This window comes from Meles meles, chromosome 6, assembly GCF_922984935.1.
Source record: "Meles meles chromosome 6, mMelMel3.1 paternal haplotype, whole genome shotgun sequence".
Taxonomy (NCBI): domain Eukaryota; kingdom Metazoa; phylum Chordata; class Mammalia; order Carnivora; family Mustelidae; genus Meles; species Meles meles.
The window spans coordinates 57,601,136-57,618,155 of record NC_060071.1 but is presented as its reverse complement, the minus strand read 5'-3'; the positions used below and the strand labels follow the sequence as shown (position 1 = coordinate 57,618,155).

The 17,020-nt window shown below is 44.1% G+C and overlaps 1 protein-coding gene across 1 annotated transcript in view; it reads left to right on the top strand.

The window, feature by feature from the left end:
- Positions 1-17,020, top strand: part of RYR3 (ryanodine receptor 3) — a 513,582-nt gene that overhangs the window by 339,585 nt on the left and 156,977 nt on the right. Inside the window, exons 33-38 of the mRNA XM_046008318.1 lie at positions 508-594; positions 1,007-1,233; positions 2,779-3,574; positions 6,310-6,510; positions 11,672-11,774; positions 12,903-13,040. Of these exons, the coding sequence (XP_045864274.1) occupies positions 508-594; positions 1,007-1,233; positions 2,779-3,574; positions 6,310-6,510; positions 11,672-11,774; positions 12,903-13,040 (1,552 nt within the window). The remainder of the gene's footprint in view (positions 1-507; positions 595-1,006; positions 1,234-2,778; positions 3,575-6,309; positions 6,511-11,671; positions 11,775-12,902; positions 13,041-17,020) is intronic.

The following is a 17,020-nucleotide window of genomic DNA, read 5'->3' as shown; positions in this document are numbered from 1 at the left end:
GCTTGCTTGATCAACGTCTGTTTGCCTTCTGAAATGATACCGAAGTCCTTGCATGACCCTCCGTGATCACTGTCTGCGGGTAGGAGTGGTGAATGATGGGGTTTCCTGCATGCCAGCCGTCTACATGCTCTGTGAAGAGCCAGGACATCACATGGTTCCCTGACCACTAGCAGCCATTGCCTTTGGGGGCACATTGGTAGCTCCCCACATGTGACCTTCCCCCCAAGCCCTGGAGAAAGCTGTTGGCTGCAGTTAACAGAGAAAATAAAAGAATGTGAGATGATTCAGTCCCAAGTGAGAGAGTGACTAAGGTAGGGTGCAGTGACAGTCACTACCGGTATGCCCCGGGTCTCAGAATTTCTGAGCAGCGGAGAAGGACTTAACCAGCCAGCTGTCCTCTTTCAGCTAAGGTTGGAAAGGGGGTGTTGATTAAAACCCTCAGTGACTTAGCCACCTGGGGTTTTTTTAATTCTGAGAGCAAACCTCTCAATCTGTTTTGGTTTCCAGGTGGAGCCCAATACCAAAGTGTTTCCAGCGGTTTTCCTACAGCCCACAAGCACTTCCTTGTTTCAGTTTGAACTTGGGAAGCTGAAGGTATTGATCTTCCCCCTTATCCAATGGCTATGATAACATAAGGCAGTGTTGACCATTAGGGGAAAAAATCCTAGGCTTCATGAAACAGGGGAATGCCTTCTCATACACCACCTCCAAACCCACCCCACTGACCAGGCCCTTGTACTTGCCTATGAAATTCTGGACAGAGGGTAGATTCCCATTTTCCTTTCTCACACTTCTACTGGGTGCCCAAAGAATTAATTGATGCTAAAATAGCCTATTGTGCAAGGCCTGAATTGGACTGGTAAACCCTTAGAGGTCTTGGAGTTTAACTCTCTGTAGATTATACTAACCATACTGGGGATCACGGGCCAGGTTGCATTATCCAGAAACTGAGCACCTCTGTAGTGCAAAGGTGTTTCCCCCTCAACGCCTTTCTGCCTTGCCCCAGAACGCGATGCCCCTGTCGGCGGCCATATTTAAGAGCGAAGAGAAGAACCCAGTTCCACAGTGTCCACCTCGGCTGGATGTCCAGACCATCCAGCCCGTGCTCTGGAGCCGCATGCCCAGCAGCTTCCTGAAGGTGGAGACGGAGCGTGTGAGCGAGCGCCACGGCTGGGCGGTGCAGTGCCTGGAGCCCCTGCAGATGATGGCCCTCCACATCCCCGAGGAGAACAGGTAGCAGAGGGGGCCCAGAGGAGGCAGTGGGCCTAATAGGCAGCGAGGGAAGGGAAGGAGCGCTGTCCTCATGGCCCACAGGCCCTGCTCAGTCCATGGACTTCCCAGAAGCTTCAGCTTCTCTCTCCCTTCCTCACTTGGATTCTTCACTTAGAAACAACAGGATATTCTCTACAATATGCCTACAATATGCTTCAGGTCTTCACCAGGGCTCCAAGGGCCTGCAGTCAGGAACATTTCCATCCCTTTAATTAAAAACTCCAATGTGACCCTGAAATCTATGTTATTACCAACAAGAATGGAGGAAATGAGCCATGCCTCGCTTACTTAGAGAGCCAGGAATGGGCTCCTGGGATCCTCCTGTTAAGGGGTACTCTTGATTATGGTCTACGTTACACCCCAACACTCACTTTCTGGCCTTGTAGCCTTGGGTAAATTACTCACGGAACTTACCTCCGGTTCCTCATGATACGGTAAAATAAATGACCACCCAAAGGACTGCTGGGAGAAACAAATGAAATTGTGTAGCGTTGCTGTATATAGTAAGAATTAAATGAATTTTATTGTTAACATATTATCATCCCTTGATCTGTTGGATGAAAAACAAAGTAATGGGAAGTGGAAGGATTTGACACCTGCACACATCTCATTTAAGTATTCTACTGGGTCATGAACTGGCGAGACAGACTAGTGGAGGGCAGGAGCAGGGAAAGACAGGGGTGCGGCCAAGTAAGCCAATTGCAGGGGATCCTCAGACACATGATGAGGAGAAAGACAAAACAGAAGACCTGAGCAGGGAGCAGAGACTATGGTCCCCACGATGAGGGAGCAACCCAAGGACTTCTAAACAGGCTTCTAAGGTCAGGAAAGAGAAAGTGAATTGATGCCACCTAAACTCAGGTGGGAGACTGTTTTCTGTCTGAATGAGAGTGCAGGTGTGTTTATTTCCAGGGGAAGGAAAGCCCTGTGGATGAGGGTAGACTGGGGACGAGACAGATGGGGTAGGAGGTAGATGGGCAGAGGGCTACAGCTCCATCTTCTGAGGAGCTCTTCTGTCAGAAAACAGAAGTCTCCCTTACACCTACACATAAGAGGACAGGGGATGCCTGGGTGGCTCAGTGGGTTAAAGCCTCTGTTTTTGGCTCAGGTCATGATCCCAGGGTCCTGGAACTGAGCCCTGTATCAGGCTATCTGCTCAGCGGGGAGCCAGCTTCCTCCTCTCTCTCTCTCTCTGCCTGCCTCTTTGCCTACTTGTGATCTCTGTCTGTCAAATAAATAAATAAAACTTAAAAAAAAAAAAAAAAGAGGACTGGGGCACCTCTATTGCGTACCTGAATGTTTCTCAGTCTTTCAATGGGGAGATTTTCCTTAAGAAAGAGGACTTTCCTATTTGGAAAACCAGGTCTTTAAGTCTTTCAGACTTTTGAGATCCTTGTAGTTAGAGAAGGAGGATTATCAAGAACTGGGGATTCAAAGAGAAGCACTCCGCTGAAACCCTGCATGTTCTTCTCCCCATTGAGTGCTTGACTGCTTGTCCCCATGCAGGTGTGTGGACATCCTGGAGTTGTGTGAGCAGGAGGACCTGATGCAATTCCATTACCACACGCTCCGACTCTACAGTGCCGTGTGCGCCCTGGGAAACAGCCGAGTGGCCTATGCCCTGTGCGGCCACGTGGACCTCTCCCAGCTCTTCCACGCCATCGATAACAAGTACCTTCCTGGCCTCCTTCGCTCCGGGTTCTACGACCTCCTCATCAGCATCCACCTGGCCAACGCTAAGGAGAGGAAGCTAATGATGAAAAACGAGTACATCATTCCCATCACCAGCGCCACCAGGAAAATTCGCCTGTACCCAGACGAGTCCAAGAGGCACGGGCTGCCGGGGGTGGGCCTGAGAACGTGCCTTAAGCCCGGGTTCAGATTCTCCACCCCTTGCTTTGTTGTGACCGGCGAGGAGCACCAGAAGCAGAGCCCTGAGATCCCCTTGGAGATCCTCAAGACGAAGGCGCTGAGCATGCTGACGGAGGCGGTGCAGCACAGCGGGGCTCACATCCGCGACCCCGTTGGTGGGTCTGTGGAGTTCCACTTCGTGCCTGTGCTGAAACTCATCGGGACCCTGCTGGTCATGGGGGTGTTCGATGACGATGACGTCCGTCAGATCCTCCTCCTGATCGATCCCTCTGTGTTTGGGGAGCACGGTGTGGAGACGGAGGACGGAGCAGAGAAGGAGGAAATGACTCAGGTAGAGGAGAAGGCAGTGGAGGCTGGGGAAAAGGCTGGCAAGGAGGCTCCCATCAAAGGCTTGCTGCAGACCCGACTGCCTGAATCCGTCAAGCTGCAGGTAACTCAGGGCAGCCAAGTTCCCGCCCTTGAAAAGAGCTGGGGAGGGTGACAGTGCAGTTGGGAGGTCAGGCTGGGACTCAGGGCATTGGCCTACATGTAGGTGTAGCACAGATGCCAAAAGAAAGCATTCTCTTGTCATGCTTGTTTCTGATTTTAGTATATGTGCTGCCAAAGCGAGCACTCATGCTATTTTTCTAACGTGAAATGCCCTCCCTAGGTCAAAAGAAAAATACTAACCCTTACCCATAAGATATGTGCTTTATTTTTAAGATTTATTTATTTATTTGGGAGGGAGAGTGCAAGTGAGCATGGGGGATGGAGAACAGAGGGAGAGGGAGAGAGAAACCCAAGCAGACTCCACGCTAAGCGTGGAGACTGATGTGGGGCTCCATCCCAGAACCCTGAGATCAGGACCTGAGCCAAAAATCAAGGCTCAGACACCCAACCAACTGTGCCACCCAGGTGTCCCAAGGCAAGTGCTTTAGAATTATTTTTAAGGAACTAGTGATGGATTGGCCCTGATCTTACCTCTCACCTTTAGGACTAAATGGCTCCTTGGTGAGATCTGTCTGGAGAGGAAGAGGAGCCTTTGGCTGTGGAACAGGCCAGAGGAACTGGCTCATAGGGTGGCCACACTCCCCACCTGCTCTCATATGTTGCCATGTTCTGATCACCAAGCCTGTGGGGACCCATTTCACTGGCATTCAAGTCCACTGCCCTCTGAGCTAAGAAGAAGAATCATGCCCACCTAGAGCTGCGCCCTTGTCATCACCCAGGAAACCTCAACGCTTCCTAAGCATTGTCTTACCAGATATAAGCTAGCATCGGTGATGCATTGAAGATGATCACTTTTGTCTTCTGGGCACTGAGAAAAGAGAAATGAAAGTGAACAGAGCAGAACAGTCTCTTCCACAAAGTCAGTCTGGCTCAGATATCCCTTGGCCACTTACTGGCTCTATATGCTTGCCAAGTCCATAGTCTACCAAAGCCTTAGCTTTCCAATTTGTAAAATGTGGATGATAATATAATAAAACATAATATTCAGATTTGTCATTGTAAAATACAATATGAAATGTATCTTATCATAAAACATAAATGATTTCCAAATGACACTCCCTTACCCAGTGTGATGAGATTGGGAAATGGTCATTTGATGAAAACATCGCATCTAGAGGAGAAGCATAACAAATTTTACATATATACCTTCAACAATTTTATTAAAACATACAAATGTGCTCTTCTGATGTGGAGCCAAACCCTGTTCTTTAATGTGAGTCCCTGACTGGTGTGTCCTCCCTTTTGCATCAATGACACCTGTCACACTCAGTTTGATGTGCCTGATGGCCAGCTGGGGCATCTTTAGGATAGACTGTGGATTTAGAGGTAACTGGAAAGCAGCCCAAGCACAGAATACTTCTAAATTCTAATGCTTTCCCCCCAGTTTTTTTTTTTTTTTCATAGCTGTCTAATTCACATCCAACGTTTAGTCTTTTTTTTTAGATACAACTTGCTTTGGGGTGCCTGATTGATGCAGTCAGCTAAGCATCTGACCCTTGGTTTTAGCTCCGGTCATGATCTCAGGGTTGTGAGATTGAGCCCTGCATCAGGCTGTGCACTCAGCACAGTGTCTACTTGAGCTTCTCTTTCTCCCTCTTCCCCTTCTCGCCACCCCGCTTCAAATAAAGAAATCTTTTTTTAATATTTTATTTATTTATTTGACACAGAGAGATCACAAGTAGGCCAAGAGGTAGACAGAGAGAGAGGGGAAAGCAGGCTCCCTGCTGAGCAGAGAGCCCAATATGGGGCTCGATCCCAGGACCCTGAGATCATGACCTGAGCCGAAGGCAGAGGCTTGAACCCACTGAGTCACCCAGGCACCCCTAAATAATCTTAAAAAAAAAAAAAATCTTGCCTTTTACAGATGTTCCTTAGTCATTCAACTTGGTTGAAATTTTGTATTTCATTGGCAAACATTCCTTCTAATTAAATGTTGTCACTGTAATCACAAGTGTGATGGGCATGCACTCTGGCCTTGTTCACCTGGCCGAGGCAGAGCTGGGCGGATAGGCCATAGACTGTCCTGCTGCACAAGAACACACCACCATCAGGGGCTTTGCTGTCTGTGCCCAGACAGACTGGAGAGTGTCTGTTAGTCATGCAAAAGGTGAAGTGGAGATAAGTTAATAAATATTAAATATTTACTAATTAAATAATAAATATTGAAATATTTATTAATTCAATTAAGCTATGGCTGTTGCTTACTAGTAAAAGTTCAAATAATGATAAGATTAGTAATAGTAACTCTGAAAGAACTATTGACAGAAAAACAGTGCCAACAGAAAAAAAAGAAAGAGAGGGGAACAGAAATCTTTAGTTCCCATCATTCAGAGCCAGATGTCAGCAAGGATCCAGAACTCACGTGGGCAGTTCAGTGGTGGTTTCTACATGAAGAGGAGAGCCATGGAAGGACTCTCTTAGGAATGCTGTTCTCCCTCGCCACAGGCAGATTTATTCTTTGGTGGCTCATTTTCCTCTTACTCAGCTAAAGAGCTGTTGTCTGGATTCACCCTGACTTGGATTCAAGTGATGGCTCTGTGGTTACTGTGTGACCCTGGGCAAACCACTTAGGGTGCCCAAGTCTCAGTGTTGCCCTCTGTAAAATGGGGATGCCATCTGCTTCCCCAGTGTATACAAAATATTGTTAAATTAGCATAAAATATGCTTGTGTTGCAGATGTGTGAGCTCCTCAGCTATCTCTGTGACTGTGAGCTGCAGCATCGAGTGGAGGCCATTGTGGCATTTGGCGACATTTATGTCTCCAAACTCCAGGCAAATCAGAAGTCCCGCTACAATGAGCTCATGCAGGCCTTGAACATGTCCGCAGCCCTGACTGCCCGTAAGACCAGGGAGTTCCGCTCCCCCCCACAGGAGCAGGTGAGAAACTCTTCCTCAGCTTCCATGCCCTTCTTATGGAAGAACTTGAACCTCACAGAGTAGGGCACATGAAACCTTTATATGTGTGGGGCAGCCATGAGAACTGTGGGTGATTAAATGACCCAGCACAATGCCATGGGACAGGTCTGGTCTTATCCTAATGGCAACGAGGAGCATCTGCCACTTATCCTAGATGGGGAAGAAAACCCATCCCAAACTGCACGTGGTCATGGCTTCCTCCCCTCCCTGGCTCACTCGTACCCATTCCCCATCATGGAGTCGAAGACCACATCATTGTCAGGATCCAACTTTCACAGCAGCAAGGATCTGCCATTAGAAGAATGTCTGTCCAGTCCTTGCAGAAGTCACTACTTTGTCAGAGATCAACAGAGCGTGGTCAACACTTCCCGACTGATGAGAGTGGATGGATGGTCTTCCTTGTCACCTTGCCCCATGACCAAGACCCTCACAAAGCCTCCCAGCCCCTGGAAGCTAGGAGAACAGGACTGGGCATATGAGGTCCTTCTGTGAGGTACTGACTGCATTTTTTGCAGTACCCTGCCTTGTGGCCAGCCTTGGCCAGATGGGAAGACCCCTTTGAAAAGGATGGAGAGTCCTGTGAGCAACTTGCAGAGGAGGGCGGGACAGCTGGTGGAATAGTAGTTTGCATTGGTCCCACTGCTCAGCTGTCGATGTACATCCTGCAGGCTGCTTGGCCCCAGCTCCCTCAGTGTTGCAAGCAGAGGATCTTTCAGTGAAGACATTTGTTTTCAGTCTCTCAAACCAAATCTTTGGATCTTATCTATATTTAATAAGCAGCTTATCTGTAAATTGTTGTCAGTATAATTACCACCATTTGATATTAATGGGACAACTTGGTCTAATTACTTTCCTAATCTATTTTGTAGAACATAGATATTTATATTGGCTTTAAAATGAACCACAGCTCTTGGCTTTTAAAAGATTCACTTGAATGATAGTGGTCTTGAAAAGAGTAGGTGAAACTTATCATCTCTTTGCTGGAGGCAAAATGAGAAAGCCCTTTCAATTGATGGGAGGAGGTAATTTGCACCATGCTGAGGGAAGTGCGGGGAGCCTGAATTACTTTTGAAGGTTTTACGAATGTTGTCAGGCTGCCTTTAGACTGGCAACAGGTGCGTGTGAACGTTTCCCATTTCCTTGGGCAGATGCTGACTCATTTTTCATGAATAATGGGACTGGAGAAGGATGTGGTGCCTGGCTCCCCCATCGCTCACTGTAGGGCCTTGGGCAATGGCCTTTCTATGTCTCAGTGTTTTCAGCTGCAAAATGAGGATGTTTGTATCTCCCTCCCTCCCTTCTTGTGAGGATCCCATGAGATAACACATTTAGGTGATCGAGGAGGTTATGTGACAAACAGTAAACATTCTGTAATTGCTGTCATTAGCTTCGTGTTGATGTTTGCATTTGCCTCGTACCACACTCTATGCCCTTCTGCCAGTGAGTAGAATTTATGTCTGTTTTCTGAGGCATCTGTTCAACTCAGCTAGGATGTGTTGTCCATCTAACACTGTCCTCATCGACCCAGCTTATGATCCTGACTCCTGGGAGGACCACGCTAGCTCCCCCCTCTCCTTTACCCCTGCTGCCTCCTTCCCTTCTCTTCCTCTGTCCCTGGGGCCTGCCAGCACGTCTTCCTTTCGCCTTCCCAGTAACCCAATGGACGATCGTTTCAGATTTGTTTCAGATATCTCTAACTTGAGAAATTCTTCCCTAAGTGTGTTAAAACCAGTGAATCTTGAGCAGACCTCGGAATCACAGAAGGGCTTAATAAAAACAGACTGCTGATCTCCCCTGGGGCTTCTAATTCAGTAGCTCTAGTATGAGGCCCAGGAATTTTTACTTTTAGCAAGTTTCCAGATGATACTGATGCTGCTGCTCTAGGAATGAAATGAAAGAAGGGACACTAATTGCTATCAAATTCAGCTGTCCAATCTACCGCCTCTCTCAGTATTCATTTCTAGAAGGAACCTACCAACAGAGCTCTCTAAATAATTCAGACTTGAATATCAACAAAGGAGAATTTAGATCAATTTCAAGGGATAGCAATGCAAAATCACTTGAAAGATTGGCTGCATAAGAATTAGAATTTTAAAACAGTGATATGATTCTCTCTCATTGTTCTGTAACCTTTGAGGAGAAAATAAAGGTTTTCAGTTTTGTATCCATGTAGTAGAGAGAGATTGAAAAAATCCTGCTTGGGGGATGTTACCAAGTACAAAAGTAGGCAAAACTAAGATCAGTCCAACAGTTGTTGGCAAATTAGCCAGGCATAGTCAATAAACCATTGACTTTAAAAAGGGCATCATTAAAGGGTATGCCCTGCGGAAGAGAAAATTCAGCTCAGTCCTCATTTGGTTTTCTGCCCTGCAGGCTTGGGGGGGGGGACGGGGGGGGGGGGGGGCTGCTTCCCCAGTGTTCTACCTAAGGAATAATCTTTCAGCAAAGAAATTAGTTTTTGACTCCCAAGATCGATCTTCAAATTTTGTTTTTATTTAATAAACAACCTATCAATATATATTGATATAATTACCATGTTTTAACATTGTGGCACAACCACAAAAATTACTTTTCTAACCTGTTTTATGGATATTATTTTATTAAAAACAGTACTTCTGCCTATTTCCAAAAAGTTATTTGGAGTAGTAGCTTTAAATAAGAAATAAAGATCTTCCAGGGCACCTGGGTGGCTCAGTGGGTTAAGCCTCTGCCTTCAGCTCAGGTCATGATCCCAGAGTCCTGGGATTGAGCCCCGCATCGGGCCCTCTGCTCAATGAGGAGTCTGCTTCCCCCCACCCCTCTGTCTGCCTCTGCCTACTTGTGATCTCTCTGTCAAATAAATAAATAAATAAATAGAAATGAGGATCTTCCTAAAAACATTAAATATGGTTTTTTATGCTTTAATAAAAGGGATTGTAAAGTTTTTTTAACCTAGAAATCCTAAACAGAAGAAGAAAATACCTTTGCCTGGTACGTAGGTTACCCTGCCGGAGGCAGCCAAATGGACAACATCACCTCTAACTTTGCTTCTATCCCTCTAGATATTCACTGACTTGGGGTCGTGGGTCTTTGGAAAGAATTAAGACATTCCTGAATCTGAGCAGGAAATGAATGACTTCATTTTCACCAACTTGTCATTAATCTCTGATAGCATCTCTTTAATTATTCATGTAGACCACAAAGCAGATATGTGACTTTTCTGAAAACAGAAATTGCCTGGTTTTTTCCATGTTGTATTACAATGGTTGTCATCCCTTGACATATTATTTACATTCATCACTGCTTCAAGATCGCAGTGGATATGAGACCTGCCACTAGATTTTTTTTTTTGTCTAATGAGTTAATAAACAAGTACATATGTTTCTATACCACAGGTTTCTTTTCTATGGTCTTGATAACTAGATCTCAGTATAAGTTGTTTATGTAATTTTCTATATTTGATGGTGCATATTCAGAATATTAATCTGAAAAGTAATCAGAGGGTTTCAGCAGACTGTCAGAATGGTCCATGGCGTAAAAATAGTTAAGAATCCCGGAGACAAAACTGTAAAGGAAAAGATGATACTTTAACTACATGTTAAAACCTACATGTCAATAAAAAAATCCTATAAAGTTAAAAGCTCACTAAAATCCAGGACCTCTACTTAGAGTATATGTTCTAAAGAGTTAATAGTCTAGGGATATGCAAAATACAGGTTAAATTTTTAAAAAGAAAATTACTGAACAGAAAAATGGAGGAAGAACATGAACAGGAAATTTATAAATATGAAATAGGGGCATCTGGGTGGCTTGATTGGTTAAGTGTCTGACTCTTGATCTCAGCCCAGGTCATGATCTCTGGGTCATGAGTTCAAGCCCTGTGTTGGGCTCCACACTGGGTGTGGAGCCTACTTACAAAAGAAAAGAAATAAAAATGGCCCTTAAATGTGGAAAATCAAAATTCAACCTCACCAATTAAATGCAAATTAAAGCAACAGGAATATGACATTTTTCACCTATTAAATTGGAAAATATTTGAAAATGTGTTAACTCTCATTGCCACAATGGAGATACAAAGTAATACACACTCTTGTATAAAGTTGGTAATAATGCAGATTATTGTGAGCTTTCTGGAGGGCAAATTTGGCAATTCATATCAAAAACCATTAAAATACACAAGTCTTTTGATCCAATCATTTCACTTCTAGGAGTTTGTCCTTAAAAAAAATGATCAGAGATGTGAATAAAAATTATGTAAAAGGAAATTCAAACAAACTTTATAAGGATAAAGAAATGGAAACAATTTAAATATACCTTAACAAATCATTAATTTTATATACATTTCACATTAGTTGCTATTCATCTGTGTGATGAAATACAATGTACCTATTAAAAATCAGTAAAATCAAATGCTCAAGATAAATTGTTAAGTGGAAAATAGGACTTCAAAAATGTTTAGATTATGATTTCCATCTGCACACATAAAGATTTGGAGATACTAGCTAAATATGGTTTTCTTTGGGCAATGGGATCGCAGTAAATTTTCTTTAGGTATTTCCAAATTTTGTGCAATTAGTAAGTTACCATTATAATCAGGAAAAATTGAAAGCTACTTTTAAATGCTAGCCATTCTTTTTTTTTTTTTTTTAAAGATTTTATTTATTTGACACACAGAGGTCACAAGTAGGCAGAGGGGCAGGCAGAGAGAGAGGAGGAAGCAGGCTCCCCGCTGAGCAGAGAGCCTGATGTGGGGCTCGATCCCAGAACCCTGAGATCATGACCTGAGCCGAAGGCAGAGGCTTAACCTACTGAGCCACCCAGGCGCCCCTAGCCATTCTTTTTTTAAAGATTTTATTTATTTGCGGGAAGGAGCGAATGCACACACACACAAGCAGGGGGAGGGGCAGAGGGACCAGCAGTCTCCCCGCTGACCAGGGAGCACAATGCAGGATTTGATCCTAGGACCCTAAGATCGTGACCTGAGCCAAAGACCGACCTTTCACTGACTGAGCCACTCAGATGACCCTGCTGGCCATCTTCATAAAAGATTTTGAGTTGGACAAAATTGGCAAAGACTGTTAGGTTTTTAAGACAGGATCTGAGTTCTTTTGACCAACTAGCCATTCTTCCTTGTCCCTCAAAGATCAACATGCTTCTTAACTTCCAACTGGGAGAAAATTGCCCCTGCCCAGAGGAGATCCGGGAGGAGCTATATGACTTCCACGAGGACCTTCTCATTCACTGTGGTGAGTTTCTGAGACGAAAGCTGTATCAAAGACAAGTCTGTTCCTGATTCCTCCATTAGAAGCTAGTGGGGGTTGAGAAGAAAATTTTCTATTTAAAGGTTCAGGGAACACTTGAACAACACGGGTTTGAGCTATGTGGGTCTACCTATTCTGTTTCCCCAAGTAGAATACAGTACTATACGTGTATTTTTTTCTTCCTTATGATTTCCTTAATAACATGTTCTTTTCTCTAGCTTACTTTATTATAAGAATACAGTACACAAAACATATAACATTTTAAAAAATATGTTAGTTGACTATTTGTTATTGTCAGGAAGACTTCCCATTAAGAGTATGCTATTTATAGTTCAGTTTGGGAGGGTCAGAGTTATGTGGATTTTCCACCGTGTAGATGAGTGGCCCCTGTGACCCCTGCATTGTTCAGAGGTTAACAGTACGATACTAATTGCTCAAGAAATGATTCTACCCAAATGACTCGGGTCAGAGAAGCTATAGGAAATAATTCTGGCATAACATAAGATGGAAACCTCTACCGAGAAGAAATTTTGTGAGATAGAAGAGAGTGAACAGGGTTTCTGAAGAAGGAAAATGACCGATACTTACCTAAACCTCCACTTTACTTAGTTGGACTCTGCTCCCAGCTGAACCAAGATTCCAATCCCCTTTGCTTCTTAGCTTTTGCAGTGACATAAGTATGATAACTTCTGCCCTGAAGAATTCTCAGCCTGCAGAGCCTACTTTGATACATAACTGATGATTTTAAATGGTTCTCAGCATTTGTGCTGCTTCTGCAGGGGTGGATTACTAATATATAAATAGCAGGTGGTCTTTTCATTTGAAATGACTCAATGTTAACTTTTTCTTCCTAGAGACTCTAGAGCCCTTTTGGGGTATAGGTTAGAAAAAGTTAAGTGTGGAGTTTGAAATTACTTGATGTTCTTGTACATAAGAAATCATCTTTTTAAAAACTTGTCAGAAGATATCATAGAGTTAAATACTTATGGGGAGCAGCCTATGGTATCTTTAGAAGGTTCCAGAAGGGTGGGAAGCAGAGACTTTGTGTTCTTTCAATCATATGGTGGTTTCATGTACTGTTTGAGGTTTTCACTCTGTTCTGTGCCTTGCTAGGCGTTCCGCTGGAGGAGGAGGAAGAGGAAGAGGAGGACACCTCCTGGGCTGGAAAACTCCGTGCCTTGGTGTATAAAATTAAAGGCCCTCCCAAGCCTGAGAAGGAACAGACAACAGAAGAGGAAGAGAGATGCCCTAGTAAGTGATCATGCCTTTCAATCACAGTCCTTCCAATACAGTGCTCTTCTATGACGTAATGCGGGGAACTGGCTTCTGACAGATACTGTGAGATGGACTGCTATGTTTCAGAGGACGTATCTGGGTATTTTTTTTATAATTGGTGGTGGTTATTGTGTATTTGGGACTATGCTTCTTTACCGATTTAAGGAACTTACTTTCAGAGTCTTCTGAAACCTGAAGGATCTATTACTCTGGGTCTGCTCTTGTCTGTCTGGTTAAAAACACCTGTAAACAGGTTTTTGTTCTTTGAGGTTTCCATTGTCTTCCCCCTTTAGTCATTGTTTCTGTCACCTCTGCATTGCAAGTTGCCTCAATGAGAAAATAATGATGCAAGGGGAGTAAAGAAAAGAGGATGTGGGCTTTGATGGGGATCTTTTTTGTGTTTTGGCTATAATTTCCATAGCACAGCATCCTAGAGGATTTTGACCTTCAATTTTGCAACAACACCAGACCTTGCCCAAGTTCATTTCTCTAAGCCTTATGGTAGACGGGACTCTAACCGTTATGTTTTGATCATGTTGAAACAAGATCATAATTTGCTCTATAGGGCAGTTTACTGTCCATAAACCATTAACATTTCAAGAGGAAAATTGTCTATGTATTATATACAATCAGGATGCTCTTTAGTACCAAATTCTGCAAATATTTCATATGTCTAAAGAAGGAACTTCCAAGGTTTAACATAGTTGCCTTTTATCTTGTTCCTCATCTATCTTGTTCCATTCTAAAATGGATAGGATTTTTAGAACATTTAGAACATGCTTTCAAATCATAGGCCAGAGCAGTAGACTGCCAGGCTAAACTATGATTGATTTGTCTGAAAACACTACTTTGGGGTTCATACATCTTACTGCCCTTTATATTGACCTTCCATCTTTGTCAGTATCTCTGAGGGGAAGGAAGCCTCACCATTTCTCAGCACAAGTGTGGAAGCCTCTGGACAAGTGTATGGGGTACTTGCTACTGGCACCCACCATGGGAGGGATAATCTTTGATGAGGATGTGCCAGCAAGATTCTAAGGGCACAACGGTGAGTTTAGATTCCCTTTGTGGTTCCTGTCAAAGCAGAACTAAAAATAGGCTGAGCTGACCCATATTACCTGCTGAGACTCTATTTTCAAAGTAGATCCTTCTTTCTAACATATAGTATGTCACAACCCTGGGTCCCACAAGGTGACCATTTCATGGTAGGTAAATGGAGTCAGATGAAATCACTTAGCTGTGTGAACTCTCCCTAACTCTAAGAACAGCGTCCAGTCTCCAGACATGGCAGCCTTCAGCACTGCTACCCTGGGCCTTGGGCAGAAAGACCATGTTCTGTCCCTTCTGGTAGAACACGCAGACAAGGCCACTCCAGTATTAAGACTCCATGTCTTCACCTCATCCTGCTTCCCTTCCAGGACAGTTGTAAGAGATTCCAGCTTTGTGTTCTAAGCCTCCTACCCTGGATTTCCAGAAATAGAAAGGAAGGTGGTCAATCATGTCTGGTTGTCAGTAGATGGGTTCCCTGGCAAATGTTTTGGAGACAGAAAGCTCCTCACTCAGGACTGACATACGAAGAGAAAATCTTGGGAATGGTTTAACCGTCACATCCCCAAAATTGTTTTTAACCCATGGATGGAGACAATGTTTCTGGATCTATAGCCAGTGGTGATAAAAGGGCAAAAATGCTTTAAATTATTAGTAACTTTGTCCACATTATTACTTACCTGATTTTTCTTCCCTTATGTTTGATAAAATATTAAAAGTGCAGATACTAATATGGGATAGTGAATTGACAATTCACCAAGTACTTCCTGTGATCAGGTTACTCCTGGTGGGGTTTTTTCACTCCTCTGTTGTATAGCTGATGAAAACAGTACTCTGAAGAATTAAGGGATATTTGTTCATTTATTCTCTCCGCTGCTACCTGCTTCCAGAAAAATTTCCAGGTGATGAATGTCACCAGCCCAAGATAACCAAGATGACTAAAGCTGTGACTTGCTTCACGTTTTCTGACTCTGGTTCCACGCTCTTTCCATTGTCCTGTAAAACCCCCAAATACAGCTATTATATACAGAGTGGCTTTTTAAAACCATCATCTGTTTATCTGGCTTACTACACCTGTGAGGTGACTCACAACTGTGACTCATTATTACACATGGGAAATCTAAACCCAGCAGAAGTCAGAATTCTACCAAGCCAAAGAGCTGCCCTCAGAGTTTTCAGGGTGGGGGGTGCAGTCTCACCTCTATGAGTAATTGGTATTGGCCAGATGACCTGCAGGCAAACTTCAGCTTTTCTAGGCAAGAGGACTCAACAGTGTCCTGAACCTCGTGAGAATCCCGCTAGCTGGCTCAGAGTTACAGGGATCTGCCTAAACTAACTCTAAGCCATATTGTTGATGAAAGCTGTTACAATCTTATCAAAACATCATATGATAATGAAGAGGTAAAAAAGATCCAACAATAGCAGCCTGCCATACTAAGTCACATTTCTTTGGCATATCCCCATCCAGCAAACTCTCGAGAAAATCTTTTGCCTGTTCGTTCTAAGCCAGGGCTTCTCACACACTGCAGCTGAAGCAGGATTTCCTTGCATATAAATCTGTTGTTGCTGAGTTATTCCTCCAGAAGAGACCAACCAGTTCTTCTCGCTAAATTCTGAAATTAACCAAACAAGATCACCTGTCACTTTACAGCTCCAAGTTGGTGCCTTCCTGATCTCTGTCATTCCCTGAATGCTCTCCCCATGGAGGCTTTTCCTGCCACTTGTATCCACTCTTGCCCCACCACTGAGTGGCCTAAGAGTCCTAACCAAATTTCTCTCCTGCCTAAATGCTGCAGCCTCTTGAGTACTGAGGAGGGGGAAAAGTCTACTGTTTGCTACAAAAATAGGTCTAGAGCCCAGCACAAATACTTAGCACAAGTGAGACAACTCAGTGGTAGGTCCATCCAGGCCACTCAGGCAATATTCGTAAGCCTGCTTAGATTCTCTCCAAACAGCCTCTCCCCGCGATGCATGTGCGCGGACACCTTCTCCTTGAACTCTTTCTTTCCACCTCGTCCTCCGTCCTCCTGCCCCCGCTATTTCACGGCATTTCTAAAAGGGCCCATATGACTTTCCACCTTACGTGCAGTATCTCTGTCCCTGTCTGTTTTCTTTACTGGGTGTTTGTGCTCAGACCGTATCTTCCCCTTTTTCCATGTTTAACTCATTGAGACAACTCTGTCTGACCTCCAGTGTAGGTTAGTCACAGGAGGCTCGCGAAGATGAAGAAAGTAAGGACCTTGTGAACAATGGAGGAAACAGGTGTGGACAGGAAACTGAACATAATCACGAGTTTAGATATGCTATAATAAAAGGGCAGGTGAAATATAGTAGGTGGCCAGAGGAGGAGTTGGGCAGATTCCATAAAGAGTGTAGATAAGTAAATAAAACAAGACATTTTTGATGAGGAGAGCTGCTTTGACAAAGCCCCCTGAGCAGAAAAGTTCAGGTCCTATGCCAGGAATGGCAACCAGGTGAGACTGGTTGAATTCTAAGAAGAATTGAATGGGCTAGAGTGGAGTACGGGTTGGATGGTGTTAGGACAGAGTGGCTTGGAAATCCAATCACTAAACTACATTCGGCCCTAGAGTGTTACATATTCGGCATCGCCATGTATTTTATACTAGTGGCCTTACAGGTGCAGGGGGGGAGCCGTTAACATTTACCTGGTAACTGCTGAGTCCTGAGCACCACCTGAAGCCCTTCTGTATTACCTCATGTAATTCTTGAAATATCCGGTAGATGAAGTTGGTGATTTTATTCTCATCTGATAATTGAAGAAACTGAAGTAAAAACAGATTAAGCAACTTTGCAGGGTCACACAGTGGTGGCATGGAAGTTCAAACCTTTGTTGACCTGAGTCTAGTTTGCCATTGCCCTCCCCCTGCCCCTGCCAGGCAGTGGGTATG